The following is a 12,932-nucleotide window of genomic DNA, read 5'->3' as shown; positions in this document are numbered from 1 at the left end:
TTACCACCACTATATAAGGCTAAAGGGCTACTCCCCTCATAACCATATGGTTTTGAGGTGGAACCTCCTCGGTCTTGTAAAATGGTGGACTTGCACCCTCCCGTGATGGGTGCGGCCCAAACCCGTGTATAACATCATCACTCCGGAGGGCACAAACTAACATATGTACCTACATAATGTTTTTCTTCTTTAACCGAATTGAAAAAGAACTTTGAAGGGTGATTTATTTCCTTTTTTATATATATATTATCTGTATCAATGAGATATCACACTTATTAATTCATAACTTTAACGATTAATATATTGTGTTAGATCACGGAATAGTAACTATTGAAGAACAATCCAGAAACATATTCCTAATAATCCTAATCAACTAATTCGGGATTAGCCCACCACCATGCCAAATTTCCACCGACTAGTATAATGTTTAATTAGGGACGGCACTAAATAGTAGTTTAGTTGAGGCAACAACAAAATACCTGATATTATGCTCTTAAGCTTGCCTCAAACCACAAAAAAAGCCTTGTAAATAAAGCCTTGTATTAATGAGCTTACAAAAGAAAGAGTATTAAAATTAGCTACAATAATAACATAGAGAGGTACTTACGATTGTGAAGAAAGTAGATTAATATAGTATATTGGTTATTGAATTCATGTAAATCATGCAATTAAGTGTGCCAATTTTGCTGAGATAAACACTTACGATTGTGAAGAAAGGACAATTACTCAAAAACATAATTTACACAACCAAAGTCAATCAACCAAATTTTAACTGAACTACTCCTGCCTGGCATTTTAATTATATTATCGCTTATATTAATACATAGGCATTTTATTAAATTTAAACAATATTCTAGAGTGTAATTAATGCTTATAACACTTTTCATATATATTGTACCATATTCGTTCTTATTTGTTTGACTCATTCGCTGACTTTTGCACAATCATTTAATGCATATACATTTAACCATTAATTATCTTAATTACGTGAAAGTGAACATTTCAAAAAATATAAATTGTGTATTTTCATTTAGATGATCCAATAAGTTCACTCCATCTCACTGAGTCTCACATGCTAAAATTTTCATTTTCATATAAATTATAAACCACTATCGTATATTTATTTTATCTACTCGAATTAATTTCATCTAAACTTATTTGTCCTAAAATAAGTTACATATAATAGAGCCTAACATAGTTGTCATCTACATAATTTTGGTATTATTATATGGAGTAATATATTCTTTCATTTACGTAAATTATTGAGAAAAAATATGTGTAGGGAATTATTTTGAGGGGTGTTATTAATTACTTATCTTTTGCGTGGTTGTATTTTTTTACTTACGATGATAAGACAGTTTTATAATAATCTTGTGATCCCCTATTCGTAGAATAGTGATCTCGAATGCGTTAACTTAGGCCAAAGAGATGTATTTAAACTCTTGGTCTAAAATACTTGGTACGTGATATAGTGATTTGTGGTCAATTTGCCTTTTCGTCAGACATTTCTTCCATTTAGAAGGAGTAAATGATGTTGACTGCATTTCTTTTTCACTTAAGTCCAAATCTTGTTTGATTTCCTAGCAAGTATTTTGCTGGGATTCAGATTGGTGTTAAACAATACTCCGTATTCACTTAATTAATTAATACGAAGTATTTTGTACTCCGTATTTAATTACTAAGTACTTCGTACGGAGTACATTGCAAATAATTTATATACATACAAGTACTTGTACATCGTGGAGGCTTTATGTGACTATAGGATTAATAAATCAATAATTCATCAAAAAAAAATAATAATCAATAATTAGGGCATATACTGATTTACTGAACTGATTAAAGCTGAAATAAATTGAGCTGAAATAAATTGTTTATGAGAGAAGGAAATTAGAAACTGAACCGAAATTAGTTGAAGACAATAGACCTTTAGTATGAGTATGATTATTTACAATACTCTCTTTGTATTTTTTAGGCATTTTTGACGACTACATTAGAAATCAGCAAACAGTCAAATAGTACCATTAGATGGTAATAATTAAATGAAAATAAATTATCAACATGAGCAAAAAAATATATTTGAGTGTTTCTACACCCGAATGTATATAACCATTTTTGCCAACCAAGATTAATAAGAAAGTTCACTCTAAACCATAAGGCATAAACAATGTAAAAGGATGCGTAAAGTTGCAATCTTCCAATTAATTAATTACGGAGTACATGTTAAAATATAACAAAACGCATGTATGCATATATTTTATTTCGTTTTATGTACTCTTTTTCTTAGTTCTCCGCAAGCATCAGGTGGACAGATACGCCGAGGACCTTAATCATAGTACTGAACGTTTTTCCTATTAATTATAAAATTAACTTTATCATACGTAAATACGTTTCATTATGTTTCTTGAAATGTTTGATGCGTTTTTCTTCATTTTTTTTTTTTTTTTTTTATTATTTGTATATCATTATACAGAGTATTATTTTGGTTTTTATACAGAGACTAGAAATCTAGAATGATATATAACGCCTTTTAATATTATTTTTTTTTTTAAAAAAAAGGAAAATTTGACAATTACTACCTTCTGTTATGTCCATTTTAGCAATTACCACCTTCTATTTTTTTTTTTTTTGAAAATTACCACCTTCTATTTTCAAAAACATCAAAAGTTACCACCTTCTTGCCCCTTTATTACCACCTTCTCAAAAATTTGTTTTTTTTTTTTTTTGAAGAAATTTACTTAGCAACTCGATGAAATGAAAATGGAATTTTCACTTTTTAGTTATTACTAACACTATACGGAATACTTTTTATTTTTAGGTCATTAGGGGCTATTGACTTATTTCATAGCAAGACCCCTGTTACTATTAGGGGTTATACGGAATTTTCATACGGAAAATACCCTCATCTCCCAGAGCCAAGACCCCTGTTACTATTAGTTACATGGTAAGGGTATGGTCACTAGCACCATGCTCAGCAGGTGAAGTTTCCTTCAGAAAAAACGTTGCAGCAGAAAACTTGAAGTTCAGGGTTGCAAACAAAAGCAATTGGGAAAATGAACACCTCAAAACAACCATAATCATAAACAAAACGCAAGGTACCACTACATCAAATCATCAACAATGGCCAATGAATGTTATTGCAAGAACATATCTCAAAAAAAAGGATATATCTTGAAAAAAAACCCTAAAAACGATCAACACTAATTTAGAAAAATATCAGGAAAATGAATTCCAGATAAAGATTATGATACACTCTAGTGTACAATGACTAAAACAACTCCTAGTTCTTCCCACATGTACAATGCAACTGCCACCAATATCACATTCCAAAGAAGAGCCGAGCGGCCGAGCCAAGCCCTCATGAAGTGTCCTATCTCGACAAATACCAGCCTCTAATATAATCATGAGTAGAGATAGCAGTTCGCTGATTACCAAAAGCTTCTCCCGCTAATCTTCAAATGAAGTTAGAAGTCAATTAAGAATAAGGACAGAGGCAATGTAATCTAGCAAAGCTGTCAAAGAGATTCACTGGCCTAGTACGAACGCTCACATGAAAAGCACAGTACAATCGGTCTTCTGAGTTGTCAGTTACATTGAAATGGTGGGTCGTACAAGTTAACAGACCATATAATGCCTTACAAAAGCATATATGAAGGCAGAAGAACAAACCTCAAAGCAATATCATGGATTTTAATATTGTCCAAATCTTTTCTGCTGCAAGATTTCTCCAAGCTTCCGGTATAGATCAAGCTGCTCCTCAAATGTAAGGTTCATCAAAATCTACCAAAGAAATGATGTCAGTATAAAGACTTCATGTGATAACTTTTAACAACAGACAAAAAAGCTTTCTTTAAATCTAAGATTAGTATCTGAACAAAGGGAAAACTACCTGGTCCAAGATAGACTCAACTGAGAGGCTTTGTGGCTTAACAAAGGATTGATGGTAGATATATGCGAAGACGGCCATTACCATCTGAAAAAATTATAAAAACACTAGTGTTTAAATACCAAATAATTATAAAATTTGGGTGCACAATTGACTGCAACACTTAAATCTGTTTTTGCATGTGATACTGTATAGACTTTGAATATTCAATTTATTGACTATGCAATTCCCAAAATGCATACATAATGTTATAAATAGAACAGATTAACAAATATATTTTGCAGCATACCTGACAATCCATTCTGTCAGTAATTCCACCATGTCCAGGGATGCTATCACCAAAGTCCTGTGAAAACAAGGAAAATAGATGTAATCACATATTGTAGAGGCTATACTATCTGTGTGTAAAGTCAAAGAAATGCGATTGAACCTTGATCTTGAAGGCTCTTTTAAAGCCACTGGCAAAAAAACCTCCAAAAGGTGCTATGATTGATGCGAAGAGGCCTAGACACAAAGCATGCCATTGAACTGGCATGATAGGAATTTCTTTCCAAGGGATCTGCAAAAGATACAACGATAATGAATTCTGAATTCATAATATCTCCTGCAATATTTCATAGCAACGTCTAATTTTAGTAAGCCAGGAGTAAGGCTTTATCAATCCCCCCACCCCCAAAAAAAAGTGTCTTCACAGGCAGCAGCATTGTTGGTAATTGTCACGATATTAGTTTGTGATACATCCACGATACTTAGATGCCAACATATTGTATAAAACATATGGAGTACAAAGGATGTTAAAACAGGAAGGAAAAAAAATAAACAGTAAAGTCATCCTTACAAAACAGACAGCAACATCGTTATGCTCTCCAAATCTCTGTCATTAATTCAACATACTATTTGTCAAAGGAGTACCAATTCTTTGTTTAACTACAGAATGATGAAACACATTAGCCTCTTGGCATTTGTGATACTAAACGCTATAGAGCATAGTATTTAAGACCCTATTCAACCCAAATTCTATTATAGTTTGACAAGGTAACTAGGTGTTTGCTTCAATACCACTTGTTAATCTTTCTCCGACTTTGGCACAATGAAATCTTAATTTAATAGCTTGACAGGAAGATTCAAACATTAAGGCTTTCTTAACTCCATCACCAAAAAAAAAAAAAAAAAAAAAAAAAAAAAAAAAAAAAAAAAAAAAAAAAAAAAACTCAAACAATAAGATGGATTATTTCGACATGGAGCCCTTATGATAACAGGTTTTATCAAAGCTTGCCTGGAAGTTTCTTACAAAGTGTTCCTAATAAATTGATGGATAATCTTATTAAACAAAGCTCCATTGCAAATGAAACTTCCAGCTGTAGCAATAAGTCATGTAAAACTAACTTTTTACAGAACACACCAATCTCCAGATATCCACTCCTCCCCTGGAAGAGGAAACATAACATGTAAGTCGAGGAGATATAATTGTCATGTAATCATGATTGATAGCTCATTAAATAGGCTGCATCAGGAAAAAATCAGACAGCCTGACATCCATGCTCTTGCGCTTGGATTATGAATCAAAAGTTCCATTCCAGCAGAGAAAATTTTATAAAATGTCTAGGACAAGTATATGATTATTAAAATGTCTGATATCATGAGTAATATATCAAAAAGGAAGTGATGAGAAACATCCTAAAATAGGTAACTTGATGCTCTTGAGTCCTAACACTTGGATCAAGAACCTTAATGACCAAGTCCAATGCCCGCTTGACTGGGACAAAAGTATGATTATTTGAATGCAAACAATAATTATAATTCTGAACAGGTGCTATTGCATATAACAGTAATTATCACCTCACGCAACCTCTGCTAATCACACTTCCTGTTCCCTTCATCAGTTACTTTTTAAAACATCAACTAACAAAGTTAACCATCGTTAGCTGAAGGGTTCTTTCATCAAACTTGAAGAATAGCTATCCACATACACCTACAGCACACTGGGTTAAAGCTGATCACTCACAGTCTAGCTCTCTTCGGGAATTTTTTAAGAGATTGTGTAATTGTCACTTCACGCACCCTCTGCTAATCTCACTTCCTGTTCCTTCCATCAGTTCTTTTTTAAACCATCAACTAACAAAGTTGACCATTGTTAGCTGAAGGGTTCTTTCATCAAAACTCGAAGAATAACTATCCACATACACCTACAGCACACTGGGTTAAAGCTGATCACTCACAGTCTAGCTCTCTTCGGAGTTTTAGAGATTGCTGACAAAAAAGTGTTAATTTCTCTAGGCTTGAAGTCAAAAATAATTCCGGAACGTAGAAATTTTGTGGTAATGAAGAGTTACTTCAGATGGCTCAACCGCACAAAAAGATCAATCTTTAACAGAACTCCTAAGCAGTAGCTCTCAATGTCAAGATAGCACTTGTCAGTGAATTGCTAAAGTGAAATGTAACTCTAGACATACTGCTGCTCAAGACATGCATGGAAATGGACGAAACCAGAACAAGTTATCTGAAACTTTTGATGTTATATATGTGGTCACTGGTCAGTATGAGGCTATAAGGCCGCACTAGCATGAGAAGCTGACAGGTTACTCCAGAACCACCTTTAGCAATTAGGACAACCAAAAAACAGCAACCAATAACATAAAATTATTAAGTACAGTAAAATTTGAAGCATAACACTGAAAACAGTGTACATATCTCACCCAATTTGCAATATATCCTGGTAAGTGGTAATACTCTGGCTTAAACAGCGGCCCAGGATCACAGTGAAGCCAACCAGTAGACAAGTCCTTCATACAAAACAAAGAAATATACAACAATTAATCAGGAGACATATTACTATTTCTTAGAAAAAAAAATTTACCACTAAACAAGAAAAAGATATACCGTTCTTGGACATGTTAGCCACTCAAACCGACCCATGACATTTGCAAGCTGCAATAGATAAAAGGTTGAACAGATTTATATATGACATAGAATTAAAGAACATTGTAGTCTCCTCAAGGGAGATTCAACTTTATGACAGGGTTAACTTATGCTTTTAAATGGGTCCTATATTTGCAGCAAAACAACAAGAAAAAATAATTATAGCACCTTGTAGAAATTTCCTTGAGTCAACTTTCATGTTATAAGTAATTAAATGGTAAAATCAATCCAAATAGGTCAAAAAACTGAAATGCATGCAAATATTTAAAGAGTAGTACGGACCAAAAATGCTGAAATGATGGTTGTAACCGAAGCCCCAATAAATCCTTCCCAAGTTTTCTTAGGAGAAAGCTTAATCAGAGGAGTTTTCCCAAAGAAAAACCCAAATAAATAAGCCGCAATGTCATTTATGACGATAAGTGATGCAGGAAGAAGAAACCTGCAACCATATCAGACTGAGTTATTGTCCTCAACAGCAGAAAGAAAGAAGATAAAATGTAGCAGTGTATAAGAATGAAGGATGACAATTCATCGTAGAAGCCATGATACATCAGCAGGGAGAACAAGGCTATATAACACAGAATCTCTTGTCAAAGTCACAATCACATTTATGCTAGTAAGTCAGCATTATGTATGAGAGGCTTTTCCAGATCCTCTAATTTTCACATCTTAGCCTAACAAATAAAAAGGCTTTTAATTAATCATAGAATATCATAGTTCATCACACCCAGGATTCCAGGAACAAACTACAGCATGAAAATATATAAAAATCATATGAAGATTGTTTTGTTTATATTCAAAAGACAGAGAAGTTTAAATAATCTTCATACAGCATTCTCACCTTTTGGTGCTAATAGTTTATTCATGAGAAACACAGAATCCAAAAGTGTAAACAGAATTCACAAACTAAAGCTCATCACAGTGTTTCATCCTTCTACTTCCTTCTAATAGGAAAGGTTTAATGGCACAATTGAACAAATATAAGCAAGAGAAAGAAAGAGGATTTCAAGGAAATACAAACACAGTATAGTTTGTACTTTAAAGTTTAAAGTAAGAACGCAGGTAACAAAATCTCTAATCTCCATGTTTATTTCTGAGTAAAACTCTTATGCAAACCAACAACAAATAGATGTAGAAGCAAATAAAAAGGCTTGTTCACAGTGTATGAAAAGGCATGCTTGAGGCTAAGAAGACGGTAACCTCTAGGGCCCGTGAGGCGGTCTAGAGTAAAAGCCACGCCATAGGGCCTATTTAAGTTAAAAGTCCTTTAAAGTTTAAAGTGTTCCGTGTAATTAAATATCATGACCTCAAGAAATCTTTTCTAATTGCATATGTTAATATGATACCTGACTATGAAAAATTCAGTGACTTTGTTGCTTAGTTTAATATGTGATCCTATAAGAAAGTACTAAGTGAAAAATCTTGTTAGATTCGACTAAATGTCAGCCTTGTCAGGTCTATCTAATCCATGAAAGTTCTTTTGACAATAAGCAAAATGATAATAAGACGCCCTGACATAGTAAGATTTTTCACTTAGTCATCACTTATAAATTTGCATACACATATGGTTAAAGTTGAGTCACACAAGGAGACCAGGCCATTCTTTAGAAAACTCAGATAAGAATACAAAACGAAAGAACAATTCATCTTCACACTCTTTTGCCAAAGAGAAAAAAGGAAAATTTGCCATATACTGTAGGTAATTTATCCTAGATTGGGAAATTAAAATAGTTAAATTGCATCTTTCACTGTGTACTGAATGTTTTCTTACCAAAACATTCCTTCAAAGATGTTGGCCACTGTAAATGATGACTGTGTGAACACAACAGTAAGTATCATGTGCGTCCATGCATACTGGCCAAACTGATACTTGTACATCTTCTTTTTCAGAGAGAGAATAAACCACACAAAACCTGAAGTCCATTGCAACATAACTTCAGGAACTTTTTACCAGATAAAGGATGCATATCAAATAGGAAAATGAAAAGGATAGACAACTAGCGGTAAATTTTCACAGAGCACAATATATTATAATTTACAATTATCAAATCTGATGGCCAATATTCTTATTTATTGATTCCCCTTTGAAATTACTTCTCATGGTAAAACATTCATATGCCACTTAAACATCATAAAATAGGCTAACAAGGATAAAGACATCCATTCTGACAAACTTCATACTTTGTAAATAAGTACTTTCATAAAAATAAAAATCAAAAAAATCAAAAATAAAAAAATAAAAAGAAGAAGAAGATATTTAAGTAGATCCACTTGTGAGTTGTGACTAAAGTAAACTATTACTCCTCATAAAATAAATTTTGGTCAGCACTTCTTTTGACAAAGGGTAACATCTGAACTGATGCTTTTACCATTCTTTTCAGAAATTTGAGTACAACCTCCCCCCATCGTGATTCGCAAACAGTCAAACCAAGACATAATCCTATGGGTTTTTTTTTCTTTATGCATATCCTAACTTCTGCATATTGAATATGAACTGTGAAGCATTTAAAATTATACTTTGAAGGCTGAATACAATCAGGCTCATACAAGCAGAATTGGTTAGAAAAACATTGGAAAATTATAATAAGGAAATAGAAAATTAGACATCTATGTCACTCAGCCTCTTTATGGCACCTCTTGTACCCATGTCAGATACTCAGCACTCAACTTGGGCATGGAGACACTAGACACTTCATTCTAAACTAAAATCATGGAAAATTTTGACAAAAAGTCAAGTCCAATACTTGGAAAATAAAGGTGTCTGACAAGAATAACCAAGTCTGAGTAACATAAGGAATAGTATTTATAGATTAGAAACATCAACACAGAAGGAATGCATGTCTCTTACAGACTTACAGTATCACAGTCTCAAACAACAATACTTCCACTTTTGGAGGATATACTAAGCAAACAGTGTAAAGGGACAGATTCCAGACAACTAGAACACTTGAGGGTAGCAATGAAAAACCTTCTACACTTGCAATTATACTATAGTCCAATTAACATATCAATTATGTCTCCATTTGCAAAACAAGAAACAAAACAAGAAAGCTGACCAACCTGCGATGTACAAGAAATAACAAATAACCATATGGTATTTTATAAGAATGCTAACAAGCCTATACAATACTTTGTCTGAAGTGACAGTATTGACAAGCCGCTGACTGAGAAATCGACCATAGACAAACAACATTGCAGTGAAGAAAAAGTGCCTGAAAAGGTAAAATAGCACATACAGTATTAGAACGCCATGAATTCATCTGCTATCAATGCGATTTTAGCAATTCAATCTAAATTTTATGAGCTTGAAACCCTCACCAATTTAATAGCCGAAAACCAGGAAGATCTCGATCCTCACGAACCTTCCTTAGCAGATTAAACAGCTCCTTTGCCATCAGGATTTGGATCAGCATCACCATGGCACAAATATAAAGATGGCCCATGTAGATGATGAGGACAAAGGCTCCAATCATCCAAAGGGTAGAATGCGTACGGATCCACATTGACTTGTACTTGTTACGATCATTAAGAAGTAAATTCCCCCCATTTGATTTAGTGTCATCAGCAGGAATCTAATTGGGAATATTTCATCAATTTTGAAATGAAAGATGAGTTAGGATGGCTTATAGCCTTATAGAGGCAATTCAACAGATAATTTCAAAGAAAAATGAGTTTAACAATCAAGAGGTGAAAGAAAGGAAAAAAACAATCCCGGTACAAAGAAATGAAAATTGGAACAAGACAATTTTTATGTACATCTAAATGAATTCAGAAAACACATTTAAGAAACAAACCAACCTCATTAGACTGCTTACGGCGCCTGAGCTTATTCATGACTCCAACTTTCATCCCTTCTCACCAACACCAACACCAACAGTACACATACACACTAAGTACCTGAAAAGGGAACCAAGTAGGTCATTCAAATTGGGCGCATATGTTATCTGATATAGAGCTCGATATCTCCAGACAAACCAAAATTACAGAGCTTGAGAAGACTATGACATAACAAAAGAAACGGAGCACAACACAGACATCAACTGATACAGAAATAATATTGGATGGAAAACACCAGACTAATGTTGAGTAGGCATGAACTTGGTGCTCAAATAAATGATGTATCAGGTAAGCAAACAAAATATTGCTGACTTATAATTCAAACAAATTTAAGAAAATAAGAAAGAGCTATAAACTTTGTACTTATTGACATGAGCACAAATTCAAACATCATAACATTTGTGCCCATAAAGAGGAGTATTGCATTTTTCACACCCTACAGCATAAGTCCATTCTAATCAAACATCATTTACAAAATTTCCATATACCTATTTTAGTCAAGACACCTCATTCTAGTGTACCTATATCCAAGTTTTCATAATCGTCAATAAATGTGCTACATATACCCCTCATTGCACCTCAAGTACTCGTGTAACATCCTCAACACTTTCATTGCACCTCAAGTACTCGTGTAACATCCTCAACACTTCATCTTAGACAACAATCATAGAAAGTATTCAAAAATTAGTTGAGTCCAACACTTGGATACTACTTTTGTCCGACCCAAGTACCCGAGTCCAAGTAACATAAACAACAATACCATGATCCAAATCACACCTAAAACAAGTCAATCCTTCCAACAAAACCAACCCATGAAATTTCCCACCTTCCAAATGCAAGGTACCATTGCTATCAATCAAGGTAAAGAACCATACTTTTTAATTTCTTCAGTATATGAATCATTACAGAAAGCTCAATATAACAAAAAGGTCAAAACCCAGAAAAAAAATCTAGCATTCTTAAATAAACTCATCATTTCGTTCATTAATCAATGTCGCCAAAACTAGAACTTTCTACAAACATCATATCAACCCAAAAGCACAAGAAAGAACTATCATTTATTCGAACTGTCAAATCAATTAATTCAAAAGAACCAAAATTAATTCAAATCTCCCAAACTCTAGATTCAACAAAATACCCATCAAGAAATTAAGCAAAAGAACCAAAATTAAGAAAAGGAGTTAACTGTAATTCTCAATAATTGCATAAATGCATAATATTTAGTCGAAAACTACAAAAATCTGAAATAAAAATTAAATTTTAAATTAAAATTAGAAGAAACGGGCGAACTTACCAGAGAAATACAAGTGTAAAGATTGTAGAGATTTCTAAAGTATATAAAAAAATATATATATATACCAAAAAAACCCCACGAAAATCAAATGAAATTATTTGGTATGTTGAGTTTACGAAACCATTTGAAAGTGATTTGGGTGATGAGAGTGACAAAGAAAGGTTGATAATGAAAAGGTCTTTCGGTTTTGCTGTTAGCTTAACACTCTGGAGGGAACTATGGCAAAAAAAAAATATTAATAATAATAATTAGGAAAATTTGACATTTGGTACCAGGCAAAGCACCTTGGTTCACATTTGGTACCTCTTTAATTTTTTTTTTTATTTTACTACCACTCAAACTATCTAACTGTCAAAATAACTACCAGATAACAGTTTCTGTCAAAGAAACGTTACTGGGGCCCACACACCTAACTACCTCCCTCTTACTCCCTCTCTCTCCCCGTAACTTTCTTCTCCCTTTCTCTCTCTTCTCCAATTAATTCCTCACAACCTCCATAATTGACCAAGTTCTCAAATTTTTTTCCCCTTTTTTTCGATTCTTTCTTTCTCTCTCTTTCACTTGGTCAATGTACTTCTCTCTCTAACTTATCCTGAGATCTAGTGGGTGTTTGCGTGTAAGAAGGTGATTGAAGGAGGAGGTCCAACTGGAAGAGTCGTCATCTTCTTTGCTGAACTGGAAGCTTGAAGATTCGTCTGACAGGTAAGAAGCCTTTTTTACAGTTGTAGTGGTCCAACAAAGCATCAATGGTGGTGAAATTGCAATATAATGCTGTGCATGTGGGTAATTTTGACAAAAAAATTGTTTAACTAAACCCTAGATTTCTGTGCTTACAGTAAGATATTCCCTAATTGTGCAATTAACTAATCATTTGTGGGTATATAGTAATGTGCTATGATGTTGTTGTTTTTAATTGTGCTTTGCTATACTTTAATTGCTCAATTTAAAAATTGATTGTGTTGCATGTTTGACTTGATTTAATTGTAGCTGATATGGATG

General features: G+C 33.4%; 1 protein-coding gene across 2 annotated transcripts; it reads right to left on the bottom strand.

Moving 5' to 3' along the window:
• Positions 1 to 3,111: 3,111 nt before the first annotated feature.
• Positions 3,112 to 12,141, bottom strand: LOC145619278 (phosphatidate cytidylyltransferase 1-like). 2 transcript variants are annotated; one of them, XM_081673944.1, is made up of 13 exons: positions 11,934 to 12,141; positions 10,601 to 10,699; positions 10,121 to 10,374; positions 9,863 to 10,014; positions 8,574 to 8,715; positions 7,085 to 7,241; positions 6,764 to 6,811; positions 6,580 to 6,666; positions 4,314 to 4,442; positions 4,173 to 4,229; positions 3,887 to 3,970; positions 3,667 to 3,777; positions 3,112 to 3,444 (listed from the first exon to the last, which is right to left on the bottom strand). In XM_081673944.1, the coding sequence occupies exons 2-12, from the start codon at positions 10,649 to 10,651 to the stop codon at positions 3,688 to 3,690; spliced, it is 1,251 nt and encodes a 416-aa protein (XP_081530070.1). In that variant the 5' UTR covers positions 10,652 to 10,699; positions 11,934 to 12,141; the 3' UTR covers positions 3,112 to 3,444; positions 3,667 to 3,687. The 2 variants fall into 2 exon arrangements, with proteins under 2 accessions (XP_081530070.1, XP_081530069.1); XM_081673943.1 differs by having other exon boundaries at positions 3,112 to 3,449; positions 11,934 to 12,140.
• Between the last annotated feature and the right edge of the window lie 791 nt (positions 12,142 to 12,932).

This window comes from Chenopodium album, chromosome 27 (assembly GCF_948465745.1).
Source record: "Chenopodium album chromosome 27, dcCheAlbu1.1, whole genome shotgun sequence".
In the NCBI taxonomy this organism is placed as follows: domain Eukaryota; kingdom Viridiplantae; phylum Streptophyta; class Magnoliopsida; order Caryophyllales; family Amaranthaceae; genus Chenopodium; species Chenopodium album.
Note: the sequence above shows the minus strand (reverse complement) of the source record. Positions and strands in the feature narration are given on the sequence as shown.